The sequence below is a fragment of the Zea mays genome, chromosome 7 (assembly GCF_902167145.1).
Source record: "Zea mays cultivar B73 chromosome 7, Zm-B73-REFERENCE-NAM-5.0, whole genome shotgun sequence".
Classification (NCBI taxonomy): Eukaryota; Viridiplantae; Streptophyta; class Magnoliopsida; order Poales; family Poaceae; genus Zea; species Zea mays.
Window position 1 is genome coordinate 78,364,843 of NC_050102.1, and position 18,834 is coordinate 78,383,676.

General features: G+C 39.7%; 3 protein-coding genes across 3 annotated transcripts; all 3 read left to right on the forward strand.

The window, feature by feature from the left end:
- Positions 1-6,214: 6,214 nt before the first annotated feature.
- Positions 6,215-9,252, forward strand: LOC103632484 (uncharacterized). The gene is made up of 5 exons (XM_008654286.2): positions 6,215-6,510; positions 6,751-6,887; positions 6,993-7,069; positions 8,600-8,647; positions 9,013-9,252. The coding sequence occupies exons 1-5, from the start codon at positions 6,215-6,217 to the stop codon at positions 9,094-9,096; spliced, it is 642 nt and encodes a 213-aa protein (XP_008652508.1). The 3' UTR covers positions 9,097-9,252.
- A 193-nt stretch (positions 9,253-9,445) lies between these two features.
- LOC103632485 (fumarate hydratase 1, mitochondrial-like) lies at positions 9,446-12,204 on the forward strand. Its single transcript, XM_020541574.1, has 7 exons — positions 9,446-9,459; positions 9,835-9,903; positions 10,007-10,037; positions 10,744-10,893; positions 11,208-11,318; positions 11,397-11,480; positions 12,040-12,204. The coding sequence occupies exons 1-7, from the start codon at positions 9,446-9,448 to the stop codon at positions 12,202-12,204; spliced, it is 624 nt and encodes a 207-aa protein (XP_020397163.1).
- An 817-nt stretch (positions 12,205-13,021) lies between these two features.
- LOC103633936 (probable mitochondrial-processing peptidase subunit beta, mitochondrial) lies at positions 13,022-15,824 on the forward strand. Its single transcript, XM_020540963.1, has 7 exons — positions 13,022-13,041; positions 13,129-13,279; positions 13,410-13,518; positions 14,311-14,409; positions 14,747-14,812; positions 14,911-15,018; positions 15,387-15,824. The coding sequence occupies exons 2-7, from the start codon at positions 13,275-13,277 to the stop codon at positions 15,471-15,473; spliced, it is 474 nt and encodes a 157-aa protein (XP_020396552.1). The 5' UTR covers positions 13,022-13,041; positions 13,129-13,274; the 3' UTR covers positions 15,474-15,824.
- The last annotated feature ends 3,010 nt before the right edge of the window (positions 15,825-18,834 follow it).

Consider the following 18,834-nt stretch of genomic DNA (forward strand, 5'->3'; position numbering starts at 1 on the left):
GTAGCTAGGTGGCTATTTATATAGGCCATAAAGGCTACTATTACTATTAGGAGGGATGCTATAGAAAGCACCCGAAAAATTAGTTAGGTCTGAGAAGACGACTAGAATGAGCATGCATCATGATTGTCGCATTATAATTGTCTTTTGTGCATCAACATGCTTCCCTCACCCTTATTCCAATAATAAGAACCTGTGAATAATGTGATGTACTGCTATGTTAGAAATGCCTTACCTCGTGTCAGATTGGTAAGTCTTGTTAGGTCGTGCTATGTGTTTATCTTGTCTTACTATCTAGGTGGTATTGTAATTGTTCAACCCTTTTTACAAAAAAAATGTTGTCTGTTCTGTTCATAAAAAGACCCCAATCCAAACAACCTTGAGTTTAGCAAGTGAAACCTCTTAAAAAAATCATGATGGTGTTGGTGTTTTCTAGCCCTCGTGTGTTTACCCTTGAATTTACACCTGCACAACTTCTAGACCACCATAGCTTGACCGCTAGACCAACCCAAGTCTCCTTGTGCACTTGTTGTGTCCAAAAAAAATTTGTTGCTTCGTGTCTAGTTGCTCAAACCCTATCAAGGCCATGTTTCTGTCCATAGATCCTATCCCGAATCTTCATAACCTTTCTGGTGCTCATCCTAATCGATCTCATGCGACTACCTCTCTTTTTGCCTCGATCTAGTAATCTTTTCCTTTGTGAATTATGTTGTGGCTTTATCATCCGAATCTCCGGATCCTTCACTGATTCTGCCCCATTATCTGGTTATCTGCTATAACCCGTTCTCAAGTATCGAATTTTGATGTTGCCTAAATCTCTCATTTCTGGTCATTCTCATACCCCCTTCTCCGAGGATCATGACGCTCGTGTTTTCAACTTATCTCTAAACGACATATCCATGTGGATTGATGGATGTTGCTGTTATCTTTGGATCTCTCATGTCTCTAAAAGCTTATCAATCTCGATCTCATGGTTGGTTCCTCCTCCTATCGAATATCGTATCAATCTTTGGCTGATAATCCCCGTGATGATAAAAAAATAGTTCTCTGAGTTGAGGAAAATTCTCATGTGATGCTCTTTTGCGAACAATCTCTACTTCAACTCCGGTCACATTCTTATTTTCTGAGCCATACTCTCACGGGCTCCATCTATCTGTGCTATGTGAATTTCTCATTTGTTGCATTTGGTAATGGTATTATGACTAATGACTGATGGTGCCGCGACGAAACCGAGAGCCTACTATGGTGCACACATGGATGAGCTGCTCGGCACGCGCTGGTATCGCGATTAATAGTCGTGATCCGTTACGAGACTATACTGATGTGCTATCTTTTGTGGATATTCTTTCAAAGTGATCGCTGCATTTTGTCTCAACATGTCGCGATATTCTATCCAAATCTATCTTCTGTATCTCGTCAGATACCCTCTCATGAATTTGCATCTATCTACAGTCTCGGAGTTACATGCTTCTCCACCCTTAAAGATCCTCATTCGAATCTCGGGACGAGATTCCTTTAAGGGGGGAAGGCTGTGACACCCCAGGTGTCTGTTTCGTGTTATGTTGGGAGATTTATCTTAATCTCAGATGCTTAGTGAAAATTTCTATCTCTTTATCACATTTATCTCCATTTATCAAGTTACTCATGAATGTTTCACCAAATTCAGAGTTATTCAGTCTCAAGAACAGCCAAATTTGGAGCCTGATAAAACTTTTGTTTCTTAAAGCAAATGCAAATTCGAAAGTCAATATCGTCTCGCAACTCCCATCCAGACTCATTTATTTGGACTCTCGATAGTTGTTATGTTATCCAATCGGTGTCCAAATCCGCTTTATCGATAGTCGGTCTACGTCCAAATACTTAATCTGAATCTGCATTGTCCCGCATAATCTCTTTGTGTCAACCTCTAATTAATTCTTATGCAAATCGACTTGTTTTCTTTATATCATAATTCCTCTCTATCTATCAAGTGTATTCTAAAGAATTCTAGAAGTTTAAAGCAAATACTCACATGAAAAGATAAATCCTATACACGCTTGAAACAGCTTGTCTGAACAAATGCAAATTTTGAAATTCAACAAAACCTTTTCATCTTGCTCAAACAACTCTATATCAACTCTACAACAAAAGTTATTAAGGGTTCATGTAGAGAAAATGCCAAGAAAATGTCGAGAAAATACCCCGATTGCCTTAAAAATATAGTTTGAAGCTTTATAATAATGCTACCTTGACCAAAGTGAAACTTTAATTTATATTCAAGATATGAGGTTTGCCTTTAATACAAATTGTAGAACCTGTGTTATACAACAAATTTTATATTTAAATAAAGCCTTGATTCAATCTCTAAGTATCCCAAACAGTGCCATCAATACAGAATAAAAATCTGATTTCAGAATTCGAATTCTTCTAAGTCTGAAATCAGCATCGTTCGGGTCGACGTTTCGCGTTCCCAAATTTTTGTTGAACAACTCAAGTTTCCCCAAATATAAAAGTTGTTAATAACTAATAGGGGCACAACATATTAAAAGATGACATTCATCCGATTTCGTTTGACATGCTTTGACATTCAGTTTTCACGAGTTTCCACTGTTTTCTGACCCACTGACAAACCAGTTTTCGTGGATCTATAACTTTCTAACCAGTGCCCGAATCAACTCAATCTCTATACACTATTTGTAGATTATACATCAAGGAAGATATTTTGTGCAGCGACCAAGGTTCAATTCCAAAAGGAAAATGCCAAAACTGGACGTCTAAAGTCGTCCTGCCATCACCTGCCAGCAGTCTGTCATGCCAGAGCTCTGCAGCTGCCGCCTCCAATGGCTGAAGCTCACCCCCTCCTTTTATACCCGTGCGCCAGCAGGTCCCTCGCCCCCCCTGGCATTTGCCTTCTCCCCGGCTTCCTCCCAGCCGTGGCCCTAGCGCCCTCGGCTCCACCCCCGCCAGGATGCTTAGCCCGGCAACCTGCTGCTCGCCATGGCTGCCGCAAGCTCCAGCAGCTCCTCTCCACGGACCGCAGCTCCTCTGCTCTTCCCACTTCCCCAAGACGGCGCCCTCCCCCACACCGGCTAGCCGCGTCGCAGCCGCAGCTCTACTCCGGGTCCGGCTCTGCGCGCAGCAGTGGTCATCTCTATTTTGTGCGTGGCATGGTGGTAACGTCCAGGGAAGTCCAAGGTAGAAGAAGCCCCTTCTCTGGATGACGTGTGGGCCCAAGGCAGGGTAAGGGTGTTTCAAATTCCAGATTTCGTAATATCTTCTAAAATTCATATCTTGAGTTTGGTAGCTCCAAAAATCACGAAACTTGTTTTGTTGCCTTCCTTATAAAATTCTCTGTCTATTAGATCTATAGGTTGGCATGTTTTAGTGGAAACGTTTTTCTGTAGAAATTCGTATTTAAAACTGGTTTAGAGAATAAACGAACTTGCATCTCTCCATAGTTTTAATTACAAAAATCCAAAAATGATGAAACTTGTTTTGTTAGTTAGACGTTGTCATACCCCATCAAGGAAAAATATAAAACTTATATGTTGTTCACTGTTTTCTTGGTGTGTTAATTAAAACAAGTTAATTAGAGAAAAGAAGGTTTATTTGCTCGTTATTTTTGGATCTGTAGCTCTAGTGCTCCAAATGGATTAAAATTTTTACAGTAGACCTTCTGTGTGATGCTTAGTGACTGGTAAACATTTCATGAATTGTGGTGCATGTATGATTAAGTTAGTGATTTAACTTGTCTAATGCACATTAAGTAGTTTTAAATGATTTAAAAATAATGTATAGATGTAAAAATGAAAAATGGTGTTCCACTGTCCTTGCATGACATTATAGTAGGCTAAGAAAACTTAATATGGTCATGCATTCACAGAAAATAATTAATTTTAAAATTAACTTGCTCTCACATGCTTTATTGCATTAACAAATTGTTATTTTTGTAGTAAATAAAATATAAAATCTGGGCATGTGAAATTTATACATTGGTCATGATTTGTTATTACCTATGCCTCATAAAAATTCCAGCCCCAAATTAGATAGTTTCATATGGTGCTAAAATGACACACATTTTATAATTATAAGAACAATTAGTGAAAAATTAGAAGTAAACAAGGGCATGCATGTTTCTTGAAATACTTAAGTGCCTTGATATAAATTGAAACTTTACAACTAGGTCATAATGATTTGAATTTAAGAAATTGATGATACTATCTCTCTATAAGTTTGCTTGGTGATTTAGTTAAGTGCTCTTGTGCTAGCAAACTGAAATTTATAGGTGTGCAGTTTTGGTTGTGTGAGTAATCTAGTAAAGTAAAGTGTGTTTTCTGTAGATATATGCTATATAAAATTTGTAGTTTACTTGTGTATGTAGCTTGTCCTAAAAATGCATGAGCTAAGAATTGATTGTTTAGAAGCTATACTTTTCACAAGTTCAGTAACTAAATCTGTCCAATTTCTGAACAGATTTCAGAGATTGCAATGGTTGCTTAATTTAATGTTGAAATCAGTTATTGGTGGTCACAAGAAAGTTGTAGATAACTTTATTAAATTTCTTGTGTTAAAATTTGACAGCTATAAGTCTGGTCGTTTAGAAGTTATGCTTTTCGCAAGTTTAGTAACTGAATCTGTCCAATTCCTGTACAGATTTCAGAGGTCGCATTGTTTGCTTAAGTTATGTTTAGAATCAGTCCTTGTCAATTATAAGAAAGTTGTATATAATGTTCTTATCTTACTTTTGTTAAATTATAATGACAATAAATCTGATAGTTTGAGAGTTATGAATTTTATAAGAGGATTGTTGTGTTCTGTCCACCGTCAGAACAGATTTCGAAAATTGTATTGTTTGATTTAGTTAAACATTGAATCACTTCAGGGTGATTATAAAAGTTATGTAGTGCTTGTGCCAAGCTTTCCAAAAAGTCTTGGATCACTCTTTTTGGTGATCTGAAGATTAAGTTGTGGATGTTTGAAGTGTGAAGTCTGAATCTGTCCAAATCTGGACAGCAAAGCCTTCTAGTGTCTTTTACTCTTGATACATGTTAAATCAACCTAAAATGTTCATAAATGATATGTAGACAATTTCATTATCTTTCCTGAAAGTCTAGGATCACTTTGTTTGGATACATGAATCTTTTGTTATGGATTTTTGAAGTCGCAAATCTGAATTTGTCCAAATCTGGACAGAGCTGTCGTGTTAACACTTTTTGACCTTGCTAAGTATTGAATCTTGTCGAGGTAAAAATACCAAAGTTGTAGAGCACTTTTTAAGCTTTCCAGAAAGTCCTAGTTTGCTATTGTTGGATTAATATTTGAAGAGTTATGATTAAAACAAACAACTGCTGTGCTGCTGTCCTAAATGTGTTAGAAGTGATTGATTGCTCTACTCTATTGTGTTTGACTTGAGTGACTGCTTGCTTGTTTTGGTTTTAATTGAACATGAGTAATAATGAAAGTGACTAATATAATTTGAGTTATATACAGGTAAGTAGTACATGTCTCACTAAGTTAGTGAACTAATTTTGTTGAGGTCCAATAAGTAGCTTGGCTTAATCAACACTTGGCAATGCAGTTATATGTTCGGAGAAACAAAATGATAATGTCTTGTCTTTGCCTTTCTGCTAATACTAGTAAGTAACCAACGTCATTAAAGTAGTATAATATGTAATTATGATTAAACTATCTCCTCATGTGTGTTCTCTAGGGTGTATGCTTGCAGTAGAATGCTGTGAATGATTGTGAAACCCGATTAAGTAACTATTCCTTTTTAACTAAGTCTGTCTATGTGTAAGTCATCGTAAATTTATGTGTACTTAACTAGTTTCATAATAAGTAGCCAATGAACGATTAAAGTGAATGTGATAAATGCTTGCACGTGTGATGCCGTGTTGCGCTGGTTAATTCTAGAAAGTAATTATCGTCTTTCTAATGGTATTGGTTACGTATACTCGATGACATGTAGATAACTAATGCTAGTGTGTGGTTGTTTACGGTGTCTTACGATTTAATGTTTAGTTCACTGCCATCTATTTTGGGATTGTCTTGTGATATATTTCATCATATCTCTACTACTTATTAAGATGGTAAGGGTAGCCTGCCGTTCTGCCATCCTGCAATCTCAACCGTCCGTTCACCGTTCTGCGATCTTAGCCGTCCGATCCTGCCCACCAATCCCACACGGCCTCTCCCACCCTGCCTTCCGCCGCCAGCCCGCATCTCGCAACCGTCCCACATGAGCAAAGAGCCCTCGTTCCCCTCCCCTTCCGCTCGAGTCCGTCGCCGTCGCCCTGCCCTCGTATCTCCTCCCACGACACCGGTGACAACCACAGGCCACCGTCCTGATCCTCATCCGGGTCATCCCCAGGCAGGCAGGTCGGCGAGGAGGGCAGCAAGATCGAGCCGTGCGGGGGCTCGGGACGGGAACAGGACAGGACCCCAAAATCTCAGATCCTTCCTGCTCGCCCGCCCGTGCCCGTCGGCGCGTCGTTCTTGCCGTCCGCGCCCCACCTCCGCCCTCTCCTCCTCCAGGTAGGTGAATGGTGATTGTTGCAACCGACCGTCTTTGATGGGCGGGGATTCTTCGGTGGGGTTGGTACGCGGTGTGGCGGCCGGATTCAGAGAGTGCTCTGCATACTCCCGCGCGCGCATTGGGTTTTGGTGTTTGGGATTTCATTTTCCCGAGGGTTCTCGTCTTCGCGGTGGCGACCATGGTTCATTCGGATTGGGACGGTGGATTTTTGACTCTCGTCTCTGCATCTGTTTCTGCAGGGGAATCAGATATGCCACAGGCTGCGCGATGGTGTTGTGGGTCTTTGGCTACGGCTCCCTCATCTGGAACCTCGGCTTCGACTTCGACGACAAAATCCTCGGCTTCATCAAGGGCTACAACCGCACCTTTAATCTCGGTATGGATGCTTGTTTTGCAGGCGCTTGCTTGGGTTTGGGTACACCCTCGTTGACGCGAACCTCAGCCTCAACTTCCTCCCTTGTTCTGTCTCCCACCCCCGCAGCTTGCATTGACCACAGAGGCACAGCGGAGCATCCGGCGAGGACCTGCACGCTTGAAACCGACGACGAGGCCATATGCGTGAGAAACCAACCACTTTGTGTTTATCCTTATTTTCCATGTTTGCAGTGTTCTTGTTGCGAAGATGAATTATCTAGCTTTTACTGCAGGTGGTGACACAGTATTACATGTGCAATTTAGATATGGATTTGAACGACTAAAATCATTTACTGAAATGTACCTAAATAATGTTCTGTTTGTGTAGCATCTTTGCATGCCCCCCTTTTTACACGGTGACACAGTGTTACATGGGCAAGGTACTTTGCATGGCCTATCGTCATGATTTCTTTCTGACAACAGATTGGTTCAACTTGTTTTCTTGCCATTAGCCATAATTACAGAAAAATGTTTTTAATGAATTGTTATTAAGTTTTGCGTCACAATTTCCATGTTCTCGCATGAATATGTAGCTCTGCATTGGCCTTGAAATCTTATCGAGGTCTTCACTTTGGACTAAGGAATTAGAAAACAGTGGAAGAATAGGGTAGGGAGTAATTTCTTTTTCTACTTGTATAGTGAGCTGTGTAAAATCTCATTACTTTAACCACTCCAATAGCTGTTAGCTTTGCACACCAGTTTGGCATGTTGGACCCATGGATCAGCTTTGCGTGACGACACAACATGCAGCATTATATAGAAGACATTGGCAGAGTTCCTGCATGTCGTGCCAGTGTTCCTGGTCGGTAAATGCAGTTGCACATGAAATGGGAATCAGGGTGATAATTCAGTGTTACAGGCAGGGGAAGGGAGCAAGAAGCAGCCCCACTTGGTCAGCGTTGATGATAGATCATCCGTCACAGACTTGGACTTCGACTTGGATGAAGAGGGGGCCATCACGTTATACAATTTTATTTTTTTCATTAGTTGTTGTGTTTGTTTACAGATAGTTCCAACTCACTTGAATTCTTGACAGCCTGTTGTGGTTCTTGCAAATTTGCTCATCGTTACCATCTTTGGTTGTCAAATATATTTCTGTGCTACAATTTTAGCTTAGGACCCTTATGTGTATCATTTCTACATAGAAATATTGTCCAAGAAAGGACTTGAATAGGTTGTCCATTTACTACTCTCACATGGCATCATCTGAAGATAACTCTTTGGCTTACTATTTATGTAGTATGCACGTGTAAAAATAAATGCCAAGCCACTTAGTTGAGTTTTAAAGTATGATTCATGCACCAAGATACTTGTAGAAGATATTATTGCAGCTTATGATCTGTTCGGGATCTCTACAGTGCAATTGTTAAGAGAATTAGACAATTATAGTATTGTTTCTTCCCAATTATTATTTGGAAAAATAGGCGGCATGCACTAGAATCAAGCCTAACCGCTTGGCTTGTTATTACATTGTGCTTCTACATTACATTGCTTCACTGTTTGAATTTCATCTCTATTTTTGTTAGTAGTAATAGTTAACATGTTTGTGTTATGCATTAGTAAACTTTTTTTGCTTGTAAGTTTCAAAGTATACACACTATTTTTAATGTGCAAAGTGGCATGCTACTTATTTCAGTTTATTGTTGCAAAATTAACCATTTCGGTTTGTTGTAGGTCAGCATGGTACAAGCCTACAAGGAGAAAGTTTATCCAAAAAACAAGGTATGTTTGGTTCATGCTAATCCTCACCTCCTTCCCTTGCTGCCGTCTCAGGTAAATAAGATGGAACTTTAAAAGAAAGTTCAGTTGCTATTTATGCATCAATTGCTTAACCTGTTTGTTTTGGTGACAAGCTACTATCAGTCGCGCCATAACTTATTGCATGTTTTCTCATGTATCGCTTTAGGACCGGTATTGCTTTAGGATGTGATATGGCATTTGACAACGTTTTTTTATTTAATTACTGAAATTCGAACGACTGGAATGCATTTTGTTACGTTTATTACACAACATTTTTTATTTGTTTGTTGCTGAAAGTAACATCAATTAGGAAATGAAATTTGTACTTGGTATTCGCCTCTGTACAGTTGAACTGCTGCAGCATGAGCCAGAAGTTGGTTATGAGCTACAATATAAGGTTCCCTTCCAGAGTCTCCCATGCTATATCGTGAATTTTCCCAAGCAAAGCACCTGCCAGGCGCCAATATGCCACCGGGGTAGCCATTAAAATACTTAAAATCAACTCCAAGGCTCATCGAACGTTATCCAGTGCTTCACCGTGTTTCTGAACTCCCTAAAGCAGATGTTGTCATGTTGGTCAGTTTGGTGTTGGTTTTTACTTGGCTTTTCTTGTTGCAGAGAATGTTTGAGATGTTTCTTAAATGATTTTATCTTAAATAATTCTACATGGAATTTGTTTTTACTCGTTCTGTACTAGCTTAGACCATTATTGAAGTTGACATTTTGTCAACCAGAATTGCAGGTTGTGGTGTCCACCAAAAGTCCAAAATTAGATAATCAATGTGTGTGGGAAGGTATGGCTGACAGTAGGTCTTATTTCATCAAGGAAGAGACTCTGGTCTTGAGAAAATGCTTACATGTGGAACTTAGATTAGACTGTTCATAACAGTATGTTGATATGTTCTTGTGATATTCCATGAAATGCTTTTTCTTTCTTAATAGTAACCTTACATTAATATGTATTCTACAGCCTGATGATAAGTATGAGTTCGCAGACTTTTCAGTTTGTGTCTTTCCCCATATACAGGTAGGAAAAATCAAGAATTATTGAGGTAGAGTCTTGACAAAGCTTCTTGCTTATCCTCTTGACCATACCAGTTCTTTTGATCTATGAATTTGTATGGCCTTTTCATTTATTTGACTGATGTAACCTCCCTCTTGATTCATAGGTTGAAGAGGATGAAGAGCCAAAAGAAGGTGAAGAGGCAAATGGTTGCTGAAGCTTCACGTAAGATGCTGTTAGCAAATCATGGGATTTCTTGTTGAAGTATGAGCTTTTGTTCAATTGCAATGGTAGTTTCACACTTCAATTTTAATGATAATTATATACCTTTCAATCAGTTTGATATTGAATTTTCTTTTCCTTGTGCCAGTAAGCTCATGCAAAAACGGACTCAAAGATCATACAAAGAAAGACACTTGATGTTTATAATCTTACATGAGTTTGTTTATAAATAAAGTTGTATCTAAACTTCAATGATCTATGAAAGATCACTCTTGGTTTTTGTTTTTAAATAAAGTATACTTAAATGATATATAGAAATCGTAGCAACACACGAGTATTTAACTATATATCTTAAAAGATGTAGGACTACTACAAAGTTCTAGAGGCAACTTAATTTTGATTTACAATACAATATATGGTTATACATATGTTATTGTTCCACTATTTTTTTCTGTTGCAACGCACGGGTATTTACCTATTCATATTGAATTGTAAAAGCACACGAAGACAGAATGATGATGAACATGAAGTTTAGGGCCACAGTCATAGTTTCCAGCATAGCAGTAGTGGTACCTTTTCTCGAGCAAGATCCGCAAGAACAAGAACATATTGATTCAGAGAATGAAGTCTTGTAATATAATCAGATGGTTTCCCTCGTCTACAATCCACAGTGGCTCTCACTTTTTTTATCAATTTCAGATTGCTCTGTAGATCACATTAGACACAATTATTTAGTGCCAGCTCGAACTTTTCTATATACTTCTAACATTTCACTTTGGTATTTTGTAGGCTACTTGGAAGTACTATCGTTTATGTATGGATTAATGGATACCTTTTCCTTTTTCTTTTGAAGTTGAATATGGACTATGGCCTTGATCCAACAATAGGGAAGGCCATAATACAGGCAGCTGAGGAGGTCGCAGAGGGAAAGTTAGATGATCACTTCCCACTTGTTATCTGGCAAACTAGCAGTGGCACACAAAGCAACATGAATGCCAATGAGGTTGGTGTCCTACAAATCCAATATTTTTTACCTAAAATCTTCCATAAAACGTCAATTTTAAAGTAGTATAGCTGTTGTTTGGAACGGTAGTCCCTGCTAAAGTGTGAAAAGTTAAACTTCAGTGTCCAAACACATGGTAAACTAAACCAACCTCCATTTGTGCTCCACTCTGCTGATTATCTCTAATTCTCTAATCTCTATGCAAAATAGTATTTAGTTTTCCTGTAAGCTAATGTTCATGTGAATTTTATTGTGAACCTAGCATGTTTCTGCCAGCTGTGCTATATTGTTTATGATCTCTTTTCTGAATTCAGGTAATTGCAAATAGGGCATCTGAGATCCTTGGACACAAGGGCGGTCAGAAGTATGTGCACCCAAATGACCATGTGAATAGGTCACAATCTTCAAATGATACATTTCCCACTGTAAGCTTTAACTATTTTTATTTCACTATTACTATTACTGCTGCAGATGTTTATTATTCATGGCGTTGACATTTCTAGGTAATGCATATAGCGACGGTCGTTGAGATACATTCAAGGTTTATCCCAAGTTTGCAACAGTTGCATGATTCACTTCATTCGAAAGTATTAACTTCTCCTTTCCTTAGGAATTATTTTACTATGCTTGTCAAATGCCTTCCATAATTATATTATGACTGTTTTGTACTATGCTTGTTAGTTGTTAATTGCCTTTTGTATAACTATATCATAACCTATTAATATTATATTATCCTACTGTGAATTTGTGCCTATTGATTATATCCATCTGCTTATTAGGGATTCAGATTGAAGTTGAAACATTAGAAATTTAGAAAATCATCAAAGATCTTAATATTTTGGCATTGCTTGTACAAGAACTACATAGTGTGGCTCCTAACTCTGTACAAGTTCTGTAGCAGTTCATTAGAGTCGCTTAATTCTTTTCCCGATTGAAGTTCGTATTAATAATTAGGTGTTAATTAGGTAACCCATAGCCTGGTGACCACTTCATACCAATTTGTACATGCTAATGCTAATGTGTAGGATCAGCTAACCTGACTGTGCAGACTGTTGAGTTTAAAGACATAATTAAAATTGGGCGTACACATACCCAGATGCCACCCCATTGACTCTTGGCCAAGAATTCAGTGGTTATACTACATAGGTAGGATTTATTCTATCATCTTTTGTTGTCTTATTTATTAACCATGGTCACAACTCTTGCTTCTGCTGCGACTCCGGCTACTGCTTCAGCTCCGACTACGGCTCCAGCTCCTGCTGCGGCTTCTGCTGTGTGACCAGCTCCTGCTGCGACTCCTGCTCCTACTAATTCTCCTGCCATCACTTCTTCTGTCATAACCCCGTGACCGGCCTGTCTGGGTTGTGGCTTCCCGACCACCAAACATGCCTGGGCTTTCTTGGACACCAAATCCACCTGGGCCCTCACGACCACCAAAACCTCCAGGACCCTCCCTAACACCACCATAACCAACAGAGCCACCAGCACCAGGTTCAAAACGACTACCACCAAGCCCATCCCAGCGACTCATCCCAGCAGCCTGTTTCTTGGACCTCCAGAAGCACTGCGTGCAGCCATGTCACGCAGCTGTGGAGGGACATGCTGGTTGGCACCTTGCAAGAGTTTCACCAAATCACCAGCATGTTTCCACTCTTGTTTAGAGAAAAAGGTGTACGAGACTCCAGTAACGCCAGCTGTTTCTGTACGCCCTATGCGATGCACATAGTCCTCTATCCCAGTTGGGAAGTCATAATTAATTACCACTCTGAAAAAACACATTGTGCAATACAAATGAGCAACAGAAATTTGTTAGTGTTCAGTAAGGTAATATTGGACAGTTGGACACTAAAATACTTTAAGGATTTAATATCTCACAATCAAATAAGCCTCGTCTGATATCTTTGATATCAAGTCCATGAGCAGCAACATCTGTGGCTACTAATATTGGAGCCCTGCCAGTTCGAAACTGATTGAGAACATTATCTCTTTCAGCCTGTAATTTATCACCAAGGATGCTTAAAGCATTAAAATTGCGACCAATGCCACGAGCAAGCTGGTCACACATGTGTTAGTGTAATCACGTTCTAGGTTTAATAGCATTTGCTAAAACTAGAGAACACATGTGTTAGTGTAATCACGGGTTCTGAGGTGGGTTCTACAAAATTTCACTCTATACTTAGTTGTGCTATTTGTCATGAACCCACATTATTTCACCATTGTATGCTCTCTTGGTAGGTTCGAATCATTGACGATGACATGCCCCTTGCTCAATTTGCTGTTGCTTTCAATGGAGCATCATGGGTAGATCCTGATTCTGTTGCACTGATGGTTATGCAATCAATGCTTGTTCATGGAACAAGAGTGCTGGTGGAGGAAAGCACATGGGGTAAGTTCACTCTTTTTGTCTTGTTCTTTGTTTTCACTATCATGTGTAGTGTGTACATGCCTGATCCTCATTTTCCATATTCTGTTACTGACCATATCTTTGCTATGTTACCCTGCTTTACTGTTTACAATTCGGAGCTTGTACAGAAAGCAGCAATCAATGACATTGCTGAGAGTGTAATGTCATTCAACATGAATTACAAGGACACTAGTCTTTTTGGTGTCTATGCTGTTGCTAAGGTTACTGTTGTATTTCTACCTTTGGTGAAGTATCCATAAATTGCCTGAAATAATATTTTATCCTATACATATTGTGTAGTTATATATGCCATCCATATCCGTAGACATGAAAGAAATGTGTAAACGCAACTAATTTATTTGTTAAAATTCCTTGAAAAGTAAGACAAATAAACATACCTTAGATACACACTATCTACATTCTCTAAGTATGTTTTTAGTGTTGTGCCTTCTCTTCCTATTAAATTCTCCCAGCTCACATAAACTTGTATATAAGTGTTACACAAGGTGTTGCAGTTGGGTCTGTTAGTGACAACAATGTTATTGGCACAATTCTAACCCCTTACACTTGTTGCAATTGAAACCAGGAGTTAGCATTTTTGTTTGCCATTGCTCTGATAGTTTTTGAATTTTGATGACGAAAGTTGGCTTCATTCTGAATTTCTGATCTTTATTTACATATCAAAATGATGGTTCTTTTTTCTCCATGTAAACAATAAAGAGAGGGAGTTTTGTTTTGTACTTCAATTTGAAATACTGAGCCCCCATGCGTGTGTGTACTTGGTAAATCCACTGCAGAATAGTCAAACTAAGAAGACTTATTTTTGTCTATTAATATAGCTTGCCCATCCCACAGTTCAATGCTGAATCAAGTTTTATTTCCCACTAATCTGTTGTAAACCTTAATTTTTGCTGGTACTGTGTGATGTTGCTTTTGTGCAATAGTATGCCTTATTTGTCAACCTTTTCCAGGTGATCATTGATCTTATTTGACCTTGCAAACTTGTTTTTCAGGCTGATTGCTTGGATGATTTGGCTTTTGCAATTATGCATGAGATGAGCAAATTGTCATACCGGGTTACGGAGGAAGATGTTATCCGTGCACGTAATCGGGTAATGTTTGAAGTTGTTATGGGAGAAAATTGTCATACCCATATTGTATCTCAGTTTACTCAGACACTGCATGCTACAAAGCTTGATGTATGGTGTTCTCTTTCTTTTGGGCTTGAGAGACAATCATAGCCTGATGATAATTTTTTCATTAATATGCTGGCATACGTTCAGCATAGTATCATGCTATCTCCAGCAGTTTACTCATCCCCACCCTCATATTCAAACTTCAGTCTACGAATAGTGCAATCTTCAGTGCAAAACTGTGTTTTATGTGACCATATAAGTGAACTGCTGGAGACGGTCTCACATTTTCATTGCTTTGTGATGACAATTTCAGCTGAAGTCCTCAATCCAACTCCACCTTGATGGTTCAACTGCTGTTGTCGATGACATTGGCCGCCAGGTATTATTTTGCTCCATTATTTTGATGTCCAACCAATTATTTTACACCAAATTTTAGTGATCAGCACCTACTTTTTTTTCGTTCCTCTCCTGTTCCAGCTGCTGACCTATGGACGAAGAATTTCTACCCCAGAGCTTTTTGCAAGAATAGATGCTGTTGATGCAAGCACTGTGAAGCGTGTTGCAAACCGCTTCATCTTTGATCAGGTACTTTTTTTTGCCAACCTACAACCTTCATCTTTATGCTTCCTTCTCTGGTGAACTCTAAAAGCTAGCCCGATTTCTCGCTGGGCTTAAGATGCACCCCTTTTGTTGTGAAGCATTATATCATGATGTTTTTGTGATCGACCTCTAGCGATAGGATTATTGTATGGTTTCATGTTGTGCTTCTTATGCTTACAACCAATCAATTGGATGATTTGAAAACAATCATGTCTCTTCAGCATGCATTTCAACGCTAAACTTCTACTGTCACCAGTAACTTAGTTTGGAAAAAAACAAAAACATGTTCTTTGAATTATTTCCTATCAGGCTTGAGAAAGCAATATTTAGTTTGTTTGCTTTTTTTGTTTCAGGATGTTGCTATTGCTGCGATGGGACTGATCCAAGGACTTCCAGACTACAACTGGTTCAGACGCCGGACCTACATGCTCCGTTACTAAGATCAATCTGCCGGTGTACCATGTTTACGGTGTGCAAGGACAAAGATAAAATTTGCCTCTTACGACGTCTGTATATCAAGGCCTCAGCACTGCACATCGCTTGCTGCGACAGAGGTTTTTTTCTTCTTCAGAATTTGTTTTATTTCTTTTCTTGCTCAGAATCCACAAATCTGCCAATAATGATAGGCAGGTTCGACTGACGTGGCTTACTTGGGTGGTCAGCCTATGTTATTTTTCTTACAATGAGTCATGACCCTTACCGTTCCATCTTTTGTTGGAAGGTTTTTACTTTGGCAAATAATTTGATGTGGCTCGTTATATGTAAAGATGGTACAGTTTTAGCTTGTGCAATTTTTTTTAAACCTTGTTGGAAGGTTATTACATAGAGCAGGTAACTGTTGCGAGAACTAAGCAGTTTGTACTGCTCCCAACCCTTGTAAACTAAGGTTTTTACTAAGCTATAATGGCGCCTCTGTCGCTGTTGTCCGACAAACCATCACTCGAGCTATTATATGATACCGTTGCAACGCACGGGCACTGACCTAGTTCATACATATGCATCATGCATCTCATTTAGGACAGAGAGATGATGATCGTGCAAGTGATGTGGTGCCAACCACAAGATGAAGTTGGTGGACGACCTGAAGAATGGACTTAACCAGTGGATGCTCGCCAAGCGAGTACCTCCCCCAGCAAACACTATCTAAGTGTTAAATTAAAGGCAAGCCCCGGTTTTATGCATAACCATTTATATATGCTATTTTACTACACTTAATGTTTGTAGGCTTGTACCGTGCACTTAAGTATAGGAGTTGCCTGAAACCCTAGTTGCATGAACTCAGGATTCCTTTTGAGATGGATACTAGTATGATAGGTCGAGTAGCTGCTATGCTAAATCAGGATCTCGGTAGAAGTCGAGTGATTTTTCTAGCACTCGCGCGAGGTCAGGAATTGGTTGTATCCATTTTGATAACAGAATGATGATGGTCTATGGACACGGATCCATGGGGATGCGTTGTCTATGAGACAAAATTGGAATAAGGATTAACGTGCGGATACCTGTGTCAAGCGTTTGAATGTACTAAACACATGTCGGGAAAAATGGTAACCGGTAAACCTAGTACCTGAGTGAAGCCGGGCGCAGACTTTATCCCTCATGCGACCTGAGACTGGGTCTCCCATTCTAGATATGGTGGGTACAAGTGCGGCCACTGCACGACGGCAGTCGGGGTCAGTGGAGCATTGTATGCCAAGGCAGTGAGGCCTGGACGCGAACGGGGAATCGATGGGGACGGTTGACGTGTGTGGGGACGGAGTGCCCTCACATGTCGTGTGTTTAGGTTTACCTTGCAAGGATAAAACTCGATTCGAATCGTCTGCTTCTCGCAGCTAATGAGAGTGCTTGATCCATTGTACTGCATTGAGTAATAAGTGGAAATGAGATACTGGCAAAATATGTTGATTGATATAATGTTTGATATCATGTATGAATAAATAGGTTCTCATCTAGTCTAAAATAATTATTCTATAACTTGAAAAGCTAAAGCTTGATTTTAGACTCAGCTAGTGCTTTTGGCAAACCAAACCCCTCAGCCAAATAGCTGCATGTCTAGAGGTAGAGGAGTAGACTCCTCACACCGGGTAAGTCTAGCTGAGTATTAGTATACTCAGCCTTGCTTGTGGCATAATTTTTGCAGGTACCTCCTTGATTTGGTTGATGGTGTGACTTGGCCTTCATCCCTGCCACCGGGATAGACGGTCAGGTGGGTTATTGCTTCCGTAGGAGAGGACCAGGAGGAGTAGCATGGCCAGGCTTCGCCATGATACTCGGTTTTCTCCGTTAGTTATTTCCGCTGCATTAAAATTTATGATTATTATTTCTGAAACTCCGATAATGTAATCACTAATGATACTTATTAAATTTGTGGTATTATGTTTTATTGTATTTCTCTGTGTCTCACCTTCGTGTGAGCTAGTGGTATTCGATCCTGGTAAGTGGCTTTATCGGACTAGATCCGAGGGACTGACGGGTTATTCCTGTTTAAGTGTGTTGCTCCCCTTAAGGGTGCGATTGGGCACTTAAGCTGGAATAATTCGGGCGGTTCCGTCACAGCTGGGGCTTCGGAAGTTAAGGGCAATGGGAATAAAAAAAGCCATCCTGAAAACTGATTCTCAAGTCATTTCTGGCCATGTGGACAAAAGTAGCAAGGCAAGAGACCCGAAGCTTGAAAGATATCTGGATACAGTTCGAAGGTTGGAGGCTTCTTTCGAAGGTTTTTCTGTTAAGAATATTCCAAGAGGTGAAAATGAGCATGCAGATTTACTAGCCAAATCAGCGGCCCAGGGGCTCCCTCTACCTTTGGAAGTATTTTTTGAAACAATAAAGGCACCTTCGGTTGAACTCATGGAGACAGCAGTGCTTACTATTTCTCCAGTACATAGTGAAGATTGGAGGACTGAAATTATATCTTTCCTCCAAGGTAATTGTCTTTCAGATGACGAAGCTTATAATAAGAGAATGGAGGCAAGGACAAGGCCATATGTGATAATAGAAGGGGAATTGTATAAACATGGAGTCTGTTCTCCACTTTTCAAGTGTTTATCAAGAGCTGAAGGTATTGAATTAATGAAGGAGATACACGCAGGTCTCTGTGGATCTCACATTGGGGCTAGGCCCTTGCTGGGAAAAGTGTTTCGACAAGGATTTTACTGGCTGAAGGCAGCTTCGGATGCAGCAGAGCTAGTCCAAAAATGTGAAAATTGTCAAAAATGTGCAAGAGACCAGAAACAACCTTCATCTCTCACTCAGCTAATACAGCCCACCTGGCCATTGTAAAGATGGGGCCTCGATTTGCTAGGCCCACTTCCACTAGCACAAGGCAATTTAAGATATGTTGTGGTTGCTGTAGAATATTTTTCTAAGTGGATTGAAGCGAAGCCTTTGGCCACAATAACTTCGGTCACAGTCCAAAAATTCTTCTGGCAAAACATTGTTTGTCGCTTCGGCGTGCCGAAGGCTATAACTGTTGACAATGGAACATAGTTTGATGCCGAAGCTTTCAAGGAATTATGTGATCAAATTGGCACGAAGATTCATTTTGCATCAGTCAGGCATCCGAAGTCAAATGAACTTGTCGAAAGAGCAAATGGCATCATAATGACGGGAATAATGAAGTTAATCTTCAATCAGCCCAGAGGTAAGTGGCCAGATGAGTTGATTAAAGTGGTGTGGAGTCACAATACAACCATATCAAGATCAACAGGTTTTACGCCGTTCAAGCTATTATTTGGTGACGAAGCTATAACCCCAGAAGAAGCTAAAGCGGGGTCAATAAGAACAACAACTTCGGCAAAAGACGAA